Consider the following 11,459-nt stretch of genomic DNA (forward strand, 5'->3'; position numbering starts at 1 on the left):
ATTTCGTGATTATTTCCTCAACAGAATTACTATCTTGTGGAATAGTATACCTGACGATATTAAGTTAGCTAATTCCTTGGGCTCCTTCAAGCGCAAGCTTAAATCGCTATTCTTTTAAAGTTTGCATAATGCTTTTAATGGGGATATAATATTCGCTCTTTTATGATTATTTGTCCAAAGTGTAGAAGAGTGAATGTAAGTAGTGAATGTCCTTGCTAAAATGCCTGTTATCCAGTCACTGAGGGTTTAGATATATTAGATTCACTTTTTTTTTTTGGAGGTGGGGAGAGTGGGGGAGGGTTTGTAATTATATATTTGTTGAACCTTGTAGGGGATGCTATTCCCTTTTGTTCTAACACCTGTATAATTGTATGTACAAATCTTAAAATAAATCAATAAATCAATCAGTAAATAAATAAATAATATGCCAACAAAATTCTTTAGTAAACCAATTAAGGAGATTATACTAAGGATTGTGCCCACTCAATGTGGTTTAAAAATAATATAACTTCTCCTTTCTGACAACCAAAAGTATCCCATTGAAGCCATCTAAACTCTTTCAGGTGTCTCTAAGAAAGACACAATTGCTTCAATTGGCCAGACAAGTGCAAGGATCACTTGTCCCTTTTATGTTGGAAGCGTTAACCAATAACGTTAAATGTAACACAAAACTGCCGACAAACCTTGAGCAATCGGATTCAAGTTCAGAGAAAAAAAAGTTGGTTTAATCATGTACAAACAGCAGGATCACAAACAAAAAATAATGTTCAAGGGATCCGAGGTTCACCCAAATCCACCGAAGTAGCAATGGGGAGAAATCTCTAAACACTATGGAATGTCATACGGTGAGAGCACACTACTAAGATTTCATGATTCTATTAATTCAGTTTGGAAATTTCCAGAGATCACTTATAATGATACCCATCCTAGATCTGGCGTATATGCGCTACACATTAATTCATTAGAAGTGGAGAGAACATGAAATTTAGATACACAATGCCGATGACTTTCTTTGTAGAAGTGTTGGTCGTTTTGCTCGTGGCGGAGACATGCTGTGGCCAAGTGTTTTGGGAAATAGCGGAGGATATTAACGAAAGTGAGCCCAAAAGATAAGATATGAATGCCATTATACTTGAACTGCGCACACTAACTTTTTTTAAGAGAACAGCTGTCCACTTTCTATCCTAACCTTTAAACCGTTAGCAGAAAAGTGAAGAGATGCATTCATCGGTGATGACTCAAGAATACTCGCAAAAATTCTGAGAGCTCCTACAGCAATAGAGACAACATCGCAAGGTTAGCAAGTTACAGGACTACAGTAGACAATTAACTTTGGCCAACATACTCCTTGCATAAATGTCTTTTAAGAATTTGACTCTGCTTCAAGTAAGACTGGGACAAAACTTAGTTCCCAGAAGCGCTTCCCTTTGCTCCTGACCACCAATTGTAGCCCGTACAAGGCTTTCAGGTTAGGGAACTTAAGCAACGACAACGGAGACGTCAACGGACACGTCATAAATTTGCATAATTACTGGGCAGTTTGCACGCCCTGCATGTGCATTTTTCGCTTTTGTCCATTTCTTTGCTGTCATCAGCAAAACAACAACGTAAAATAGCCAAATTTGAGGTTTTATGAAGAACTTCAGCACTCGAGGATAAATTGTCATATTCTGACCTAAATTAAAAGCCGTTCCGACCAGTGTAATTTTTGAGGAACTACCACACCCTTGTCATATTCAAAAGGTTGAAATAGTCACCAAGTCATGATTACAATAACGCGAATTTATATTTTGAGATGAAAGTCAAAAACAAAGTCTCTTACAAAGGAAAAAACCAACATGGGAGAATTTTTTGCGGTACTATTTAGTTTATAGGATATTATTATTTGCAATATTGTTTGAAAATCTAGCAACTAAAGCTAGATATTGGGTATTGTTATTTAGTACAAATCGTGTGTGGTCATGGTCATGTCGACACTAAACAACCGGTAATAAATCTATAGATTACTAAATAATGCCTTCAGTGCAGAAAATTACCCATTCAATTTCTCTCTTGTTGACTAAGAAGTATACGATACGTATTTTATAAGTGTCTTGAGTATGGCCCTGGGTAACTTGCTCAATACAGCGGTGGCGGCGAATAAGGAGGCACCTGACTGTTCCAAGGAAAGGCTGGTGGGCATGCGTTCTCTGGCTTTAGATCATGTCTCAGCACAAAAGGTCTTCCAGGATACGGTGAAGGTTAGTACGGCGGAGGCTGGTACTGGCGACCTTGGTAACCGTGGTTCATGTTGAGGGCAAGGTTGTTAATCGATGTTTGGCTTTTCGTTCGACGTCTTCAGCCTGTTTTCTTTTCTCCTTTATACGTCTGTTTTAAAACCAAGTCTTTACCTGCAACATTAGAGATATCACAAATGGAAGTTTATTTAACATAAAACGCAAAAGGATTGCCGCTAAAGTGACTTCAATTTAGAAAAAAATTCCGTCCGATGAGTGAAATTTGAATACCAGGACACAGGGATATTTTACCATCACTTTCATTAGATTGTTACAAAAACACATCCTTATACAATCAGGACAAACCCAACAACAATAACGCGAATGTGCAATTTGATTCGCTCGTGTACTTCAAGCACAAGATAACACGATAACACGAACACGACAAAACGAAAAAAAAAATAGAAATATCGACAAACAGTAGAATGAAACCAAAAATTGCAACGAGCGTGTTTAACTAGATTAAGCACAACTGAGATGGTAGGAACAAATCGATACTTTAACAGTAGGAAATTTCCGATTAAGTAATAAACGGTACCGAACCATGTGACCAGAACAACGAACAAACCCGAACCACGACGAGCCAAAACTGAACGGACTCAAGCAAAGAAGCCTACCTGTGTTTCGGTCATCAGTAGCTTTTCTGCAATTATTTTTCTGTCTCTGCTTCCCAGTATTTTTGGTGTTCAAGAACTCGCTCTAAGTGCAGCACTTGTTCGAGCGCAAAAGACGAACGAGATTTGGTGGACTTCTGTTTGTGCATTAGTTGCTTATCAGAATCTAAACATGAAAATGAAGGCAAAAATACTCAGTTGTTAGGACTGAAACAATTGTTGTGCAATATCCACACCTGTTAAATGAATTTAACTCTTTGTTCTCTTTGACAAAATCCCCCAGTAGCCCTCGCGTAGTCTGCACCATCAGTAGGGAGCTTCACCAACTACAACGGTGACGTCAACGAGAACGTCACAATTTTGCATACTAGTGGCCAAAGACAATAGCTTTGCATGCTCTGCACGTGCCCTTTTTATTTTTCTCCCTTTCGTTGCCATCGTCAGCAAAACAACAACGTGAAATGACCAAATTTTGAGGTTTTTGAAGGACGTCAGGATTTAAGATAAATTTTCATTTTCTCCTCTAAACAAAGCGCTGCTCATAACGTTTTCATTGCTGAGGGACTTCCATACCTTTGTCACATTAAAAAACTTGGATTAATCGTGAAGTGATTACAATAATGAGAATTTATGATTTGAGATGACGTTCTCGTTCCCGTTTCCGTAGTTGTTGCTAATGCTCCCTAATGTCTTCACTTCGCTCAAGTTGATCAAAGGGAGGAGTGCGATACCCACTGGATGAATAATAACCAACCAGTTGACAAAAACTATGTGGTTTTGCTGACGGCTAATAGCGAAAATCCACCTTAAGAAAAACCAAAGCGTAAAATCAAGAGCTTGCTTGCAGGTTGACAAAAATAAAGCTATTTGCTCTAAACGGGCAGGAAAATTAACCAGCGCGGCAGACCACCCTTCAAAGAAGTGAAACAAAACTCCACAATGAGCATACCGTTGGACACGTTTATTTAAAACGTAAAATCAACAGCTTACCTTTGGTGAGTTATCTACGTTTCATTTTATTTATTTAAGTTTCTAACTAATTCAATGTGCGTGTTTTTAAAACCCTCGTAGGTTCAAGCAATCCGTTTCGGAAAACATTTTGGGAAAATTGAGTTTCGCGAATGTTAAAACAAAGTCGTTAGTATACAGTAAGTGTATAACTACTACCATTGTGGTATTAGTAAATACTAACCGCAAGTAATTGCTTTACGTTTGCCAAGTCAATAATTTTTTAAAATAAGTGTAACTGATTTCAGTCTTTGGAAAACTAGCTGCTTGGTGACGAGCGAAACGACAAGTAAAAAAGTCCTCGGAAGGATTCAAACCTACGGATAAATTAACTGAATAAATGCTTGAAAGAAAATTCGCCGAGAGCGGAATTTAAACCCACGTCCCCCGTTACTAGTCAGGTGTGATAGCCACTACACCACCAGGACAACCATGCTGGCAGCTATCGAAGAGCTATCGAAGAGGTGATTTACGTGGTTAGGGCGTGGACCTCCAAGGAAATTTTCTTTCGAGGTGACAAGGTAGGGGAGCCTTTATCTCCACTTGAAACCCAGCTAAGAATCAAGTTAATGATGCACGACCGTAGTCAACTTAGCGGATGACAGGGAACGATCCAAAAGGGATACAGGCTAATTTTATTTGTGTATGAGGAGTATATGAAAGAAACACTGACCCCGTACACCCCAAATAGTAATATTTTCAACTGAATAAATGTTTGCAAGAAAATTTGCCGTGAACGGGATTTGAACCCACGTTCCCCTGCTACTAGCCGGGTGTGATAGCCAATAGGGAGCTTACGAAACGAGGACGACGGCGGCTACAAGGACTTCATTTAAAAATACAAGTTCGCGTTATTCATATCACTACAAAGCTTTTTGGTGTCGTTTCGCGTTAAAAACGTGTATTAACTGGCTAGGAATTAAACTGGTGTGAGTGGGTTGAAAGCGTAGAGAGAGAGAACTGAAAATTCATCGTCATGTGCTAACGTCCTCCACAGAACCTTGAATTTGGTCATTTTACGTCGTCATTTAGGAGATGACGGCAAAGAAATGTACTAAAACGTAAAACGCACGTGCAGTGCCATTGCACTGCAGCGTCGTCGCTGCCGTCGGCGTCGTCGTTTCGTAAGCTCCCTATTACACCACCAGGACAACCATGCTGGCAACACAGCAATCGAAGAGGTGATTTACGTGGTTAAGGCGTGGGTCTCCCAGGATATTTTCTTTCAAGGTGACAAGGTAGGGGAGCCTATAAATCCTGCAACCTCCGATCGGATGCTCTACCCATTGAACTACCAGAATTCATGTAGAGCAAAGGTGGTTTATCTGGGTACTGAATGGACAATCTGATTTTTTAGTTGTTCTTTCGCACATCGCCAAGCAACTAGTTTTCCGACCTTCCCACAGACGCATAACACCTTTACCCTTTCATTCCCAAGATCAAAACGTTCATTCTCCTAACTAGTACAATAGATTTCTTTGTTGAGCAGTCATGAGAATTTGGTGTTATATCAACATCACACCCTTAAAGCTAATAATTATCTTCATTCTCAATACCTGTCTGACTACTAACATTTCATTGAAATTTTGAGGAGAATTAATGCAGGGTTATAAGGTGGTTTATCTGGGTCCTGAAAGGACAGTCTGGTTTTTTAGTTGTTCTTTCGCACGTCGCCAAGCAACTAGTTTTCCAACCTCCCCACGGACGCATTACACCTTAACCCTTTAATTTCCAAGATGAAAACGTTCATTCTCCTAATTAGTACAATAAATTTCTTCGTTGAGTAGTCATGAGAATTTGGTGTTACATCAGAATCACACCTCTTAAGCTGATAATTAACTTCATTTTCAATACTTGCCTGACTGGAATTGTGAGGAGAATTTACATGCTGATCATTCCTGGTAGTCAAAAGGTTAAAATGTTTGTGTCATTTTGTTTGTTTGTTTTTAAAGAAATTCTAAAAGAATCCGTTTGTGGCGGACTACGATTGACAAACGCTTCTTCATTTTTCCTTTTTGATTAATCTTAGAGCTATATAAGCAAATGTCATCAGGACAACAGTCATGGCGGCCAGTGCCAGTTCATTGTACCACAAGTGATCGACAATAATTCCTTGTGAGGACAAGTATTGATTGCCATTACTCAAGCTGCAATACAGCAAAACAATGAAACAAATCAATCCTGAATTAAAATGATAATGATAAATATACTACTACTACTACTAACAATAAAAATTAAAATATTATATTAAATTATATTAATAATATATATTCTTAATGTTATAATAAGAAGGCAAAACATGGGTTCCCTGCCAAAAACACAGACAACCCAACAAAACCAAAACATAGCCTCGACCCAAGGCCATATTAGTGGGAAACGAGAGGTTATCACTTAGCGCCAACACTATATCACTCCGATTTATAAATAAACATATGAACACATAAAAACATAAATTTCATGACGAATATTTATTAGACCATTTTCCTTGCGGGATTTTTCAGGTCCAAAAAGAGAAACTGTCAAATTGTGGAGATCAACAGAAAAAAAATTATCTATCATAATTCGCAGGAGGGGGGTAGTAGAGCGCTGTTATACTCACTGCTCTCTGATGGAGTGGTTTAGAAAACTATGAGCACAAATGAACATACAAAGGAAACAATGGACCCTCAACCCAAAACAAAATTGAGCTGTGTCGTACATCGATTCGATGAGATAACGGATTGAAAAGAGCTACACGGTATTTGTAGCCTCCAGTTGGCGGTTTTGCCTTTTGGAGGGCGAATGTGAGCGACAAAGCCGCGAGGGGAATGGAGCAGGAGGCGGCTTCGAAGCGCTTCCTCTCCGAGAAAGACATTGCTGCTTGCTACAGAGGTTATAGACTCTGGAAAAGGGAAAAAAGCTTTGCGCCATGATGTATGTGGAGCTGCTGCAATCCTAGACCTTCACATTTCACGGCCGGTGCCTTAACCACTCAACTTCGCTAACAATATCGACAACAAATTGCGAATAAAGAAGACATACCAAAGGGTCGAGTTCGCTGGACAATGGAAGTGAATGTTGTGAAGCTCATCATTGATCTCTAGTATCTAAAAGACAATGGATGAAATAATTACGTACCCAAATATGGGAATAGGGAGTGTAACAAACGACGACGGCAACGACAAGGACAACGCCAAAAAGCAGTAATATTATTGGTTAAAACAGGAAAAAATATCATGCTGCACGGGCGGCACGCATTTTGTACCTTTCTTTCCCGTACTCGTCAAAACAACAACAACAAATTACCAATTTTAAGGTTTTGACGACAACGTGGACAAACAACACTGAATCTTTCCTTCTCTCTGTTTGTTTCAAATCCGCACGTACCATGCAATAAGGTTATAGCCTACTTCGCCCATATTATACAACATAAACAAAGATGGGAACGTCATGAAACACTTAGAATAGCTCAAACTAATAGTTTGAAACTTTAAAGCGCCACTGCCCTTCTTAGCGTTTTTCAAAAACTAGACAACAACTAATAATAACTAAACACTCATTATAGCTGATTCAGAGATTGCGACATTCACACACAACATTGAAACTCTGATTATTCCAGTAAAGAGCCTGGGCGTATAGAAAACCGTATGAACACAAGTGCATTTCGTGATTTATGGGCACGAGTGATGTTTTGAAAGTTCTCAAAATTACGTCGAGTGCTGCAATTTAAGAACTTTCAAAACAGCAGGAGTTACTCCATCATCGTGTTTCTATAGCAACGTCCGTGTTGCACTCTTTAACCTACTTATGCATTCGTCATTGACCAATCAGAAGCGTGATATTCTGTCGAGAATACTAAAGTTACCTCCATTGCATAGCGGAATATGCTGATATATTTTATCCATGCCAGCCAACTTAGAACAGAGTTTAGATTTATTAAGACACCACCAAATACCTGTTAGAGAACAGAAAATAAAAGAGCTATTTTACGAAACTGATTTTAAAGCGAGAAAAAAAAGGAGGAATAGCAAAAGCCAGCCTGCATAGATGGGTTTGTCCGGGGGCCAGGCAAAATTCTAACGACGAACGGCCAAGCCGATAGAAGAAGTGGAGAGAATGTGTTTTTATTACCGATTTATTAGTTTTAGTGAGGCTGATTGTCGAATGCGTATATATCAAAAAAGTATTCCTTTTTATACAAAAACATATTTTCTGAACTTGTGTGGATGAAAATAAATTGCTTCGTTTATTGCTGATATAAAAAACGAGAATCGTAAAGAAGCAATAGTGTGGATGGGGCTTTCCCATTAAAACAGTTCGTTGTGAATAACCATAGTTAATTGAGGGGCTGGTTTTGAAACTCGGCAAACATCAAAGGAGCAAAAAAAGAAGCCAAGATTTAGGTGGGAAAGTCCACGACCGTGCACAATCTTTTGTTTTGCGCTCATACACTATGTATGAATTACGTAACCAACACGTTTCTATTGGTTAGTTCCTCAGTACGGAGTAAACAACTGTTGTGTTTTGTGCACGGTCAAGGCCAAAAAAGAGAAGAAAAACCTACAACAAAGAAATTTGACCGGTTTCATAACTATTCCCCTGTATTAACTATGGAATGATGAAAATAAACTTGATTTAACAGGGAGCCGAATTAAAACACAATAAAGAAAATCCCCTAACATTAAAAGCAAAAACGGAGTCAATCAATAAATTGAAAAAAAATCACTTACCATCATGAACACATAAGGTAGACCAACAAGGAGGTTTGCTATAGCGAAGGTCCGTACACATGCGCTTACAAAGAAACCCACACTGCAGGCACAGAGATTCGTCAAAATGAGGGTGAACGTAAAAATAAAGAACTTTGCAACTTGACGATCAAGGCCTGCAAGAAAACTGGGAAAATTTGGGGTATTTGGTGCTGAGAATATACTAATAAAATAACCTCACAATTTGAGCAATGGACTTAAAAAGAGCTTCACTAGGATTCGAACGTATGACCCCTTCCAGAACTCCAAAAAATTTCCCTGATCCCAACAGATGCGGCTTCGCAGCTCAATTGATAAAGCATTTTATTATATAAACACCAGTGAAATACCAAGTGAGCTTTCGCGCGAAAACAGGATATCTTCACACGCGAAAAGATCACTGTTGCTATGTTTACATATAGAACGCGCTTTTCGATGCCTTTCGTGAAACGATTTAGTATTTCATTGGTGTTTATATAATAAATAGAATATTACATGGCCGCTTGGAGATATGAAATTTCTCTTCTCGTGTTGGAAAATATTTCACGAGTGAGCGCAACACCAATGAAATACTTAGAGCGATTTCCGTATGACCTTGAAAATGTGTTCGCAATTTGTTTCAAGGACCAATGTTTGGCAAGATTAAAACAAACCACCTCCTCATTCCCGCCAAGGAAACTTCTAACATGGGCAGTAAACTGTTCGATTGCCCAATCACATTGCTGCATTTCAAATGATGTCAAAGCGAAACTTTCCAGAGAGTTCCATGGAAAGATGACGTTATTTGCATCCGTGTTTGCTAAGCCAATGAAAATACGCGCTCGTTCGTTTTTGTTCGATAAGACAATTAAATGTTTTGCATTTTTGTTTACATTCTGTTTTTCCGTTTATTTTTCAAGGTCATATGAAAGTCGCTATCTCTTAATCCAGCATGAGCGTAAAATTTTGTTTCATTTTTCAAACTTTTTTGGTGAAAGTTTCATTTCCTTATTTTTGTTTTTTCAAGAATATCAATGTTCAACAAACTTTAGGAGAAGAGAAATAAACTCCTTGGTTAATTTTCAATCTGGGATAATTGAACAAACGGGATCCGGGAGGGTAAGCGAATACTTAGGAAATCACATAATGCTCAACGAAAACAATTACCTGTCATAAAGTAAACAACGACTGAAAATATGGAGGCAGGTACAAGACGAAGGGGGATGAGGTCACAGAAGACTTTGGCCAAAAATTACACCGAGATTCTGTAATATCCACTCGCTGATTCGTGTCTGCAATGCAAAGAAAAGGCAATGTTAAAAATGGTAACAGAGCTTTCTTGCGCCAAGAATGAAGAAAAGGCGTAGAAGGTGAACTTCTGGCGCCAGTTGCCTGAAGGGTGGATAACGCTATCTACTGGATGAATCACTATTCACTGGATAACGTAATAATTGGCTTTGCTAGTGTTTATCCTCTGGACAGCCTTATCCACGTTTCGAACAACCGAGGCCTGCTGTTCTGCTGAGGGGGGAGCAAAGGTGAAAAAATTGTCGGCTACAATATAAACTACTTAAATTGATTCAATCACATTTTGACGTTTTCTGTGATCCATTACTTAACAGACGAACTACAAATTTCTGATGATGACGTCGGCTATGCGTCTGTCCTCTAATAGATCATAGGTGAGAACCAATCAAAACGAGCGCATGATTGAGCTTATTATATAATAGAAAATAGAAGAATATTCAACAACTGACAAGAATGTTGGTCTTTCCTTGATAAATAACTCAACTGCAGACAAATTTCCAAAAACCGTGTTCATTTCCAAGAAGAAGAACACACCCACCCTGAAGGTAAAAAAAGAAGAGAACAAAAGAGTAAAGTAAAAGAACATCAATTCAGCCTCTTTTTCAAAGCCTTTGAACATTTCGCGCCACATTCTCAGCAAATCACAGCGACGAGCGAAACAAATTGTCACTTGCCCGCTCAAGTTTTCCAGCGTTTTAGAACGGCTATACCACCATGAAGCAGATACATAATGATGACGTCAGTATCGTGGGTATGAACTTACTATGCGGTGAAACATCACCAAGCAATTAAAGAGATTTCCCCATTGTTAACCGAGTTTCTAGAGGTTGGTTGAAATTCACCTAATACTGAGGTTGATTTAGCAACAGAACGGGAACCTCAGTTGACGACGCGAGAGAACGCGGAAACGTCTGAACTCTACTTTAATCTGACATAATATGGACATTTTTCTGCGCGCGCCGTTGTCAACTGATGTTCCCGTTCTGTTGTTAAGCGCCGAAACAAACGGTTCTAGTTTAAACAGAGTTAATAGCGGAGCTCCGTGCGCGCGGAGCAGCATAGTTAAGAAAATATGGTAACCCATCGATGCGAGAAAATTTGGTTTTGGTCACTGTACGATCGTACGTCCGTCCACCCCTGCATGTATGCCAATGTGACCAGTATCACGTACCCATATACGGGCTCAAGTTTAGAGCTCATCAAGGAGGCAATTTAACAAATTGATGTCAGTTTTTCATGCGTCTGTCCTTTTATTGATCATGAATTTCGTCATAACATTGTCAAAGTAGCTGCTGATAGCCGCTGACCAGTATCACGTGACCATATCGCGGCCTCGAGGTCAGCTGTTTTTTTTAAAGTTGACCGCTGACCAGGGTCTGGTTATTGATTGGATCGCTGGCTCAAGCCAGGTCAAACACTCACACCTGAGCATAAACGAGGCTTCATTTTTCGCGCTCTTTCAGTGGCTCGACGCGGCTGCACGTGTATACTACGTTACCAAAAGCTCTCGACAGTCAATGCTCTTCGTGTTCAGGTACGGTTTGGAA

At 39.2% G+C, this 11,459-nt stretch overlaps 2 protein-coding genes across 2 annotated transcripts in view; both read right to left on the bottom strand.

Moving 5' to 3' along the window:
- Positions 1-5,900: 5,900 nt before the first annotated feature.
- Positions 5,901-9,992, bottom strand: LOC138048593 (broad substrate specificity ATP-binding cassette transporter ABCG2-like). The gene is made up of 5 exons (XM_068894764.1): positions 9,772-9,992; positions 8,608-8,762; positions 7,743-7,832; positions 6,920-6,984; positions 5,901-6,045 (listed from the first exon to the last, which is right to left on the bottom strand). The coding sequence occupies exons 1-5, from the start codon at positions 9,776-9,778 to the stop codon at positions 5,901-5,903; spliced, it is 462 nt and encodes a 153-aa protein (XP_068750865.1). The 5' UTR covers positions 9,779-9,992.
- LOC138048594 (broad substrate specificity ATP-binding cassette transporter ABCG2-like) overlaps positions 9,857-11,459 on the bottom strand; it is a 50,939-nt gene continuing 49,336 nt past the window's right edge. The window contains exons 12-13 of the mRNA XM_068894765.1: positions 10,362-10,451; positions 9,857-9,896 (exon numbers count right to left, since the gene is read on the bottom strand). Of these exons, the coding sequence (XP_068750866.1) occupies positions 9,857-9,896; positions 10,362-10,451 (130 nt within the window). The remainder of the gene's footprint in view (positions 9,897-10,361; positions 10,452-11,459) is intronic.

Source organism: Montipora capricornis, chromosome 5 (assembly GCF_036669925.1).
Source record: "Montipora capricornis isolate CH-2021 chromosome 5, ASM3666992v2, whole genome shotgun sequence".
NCBI lineage: Eukaryota > Metazoa > Cnidaria > Anthozoa > Scleractinia > Acroporidae > Montipora > Montipora capricornis.

Coding starts and splice junctions, on each gene's coding strand:
- LOC138048593 (XM_068894764.1), bottom strand. Junction 7,833..8,607: donor TACCTTATGTGTTCATGATG/GTAAGTGATTTT, acceptor GTTCTCTAACAG/GTATTTGGTGGTGTCTTAAT. Junction 6,046..6,919: donor CCAGCGAACTCGACCCTTTG/GTATGTCTTCTT, acceptor GCTGTATTGCAG/CTTGAGTAATGGCAATCAAT.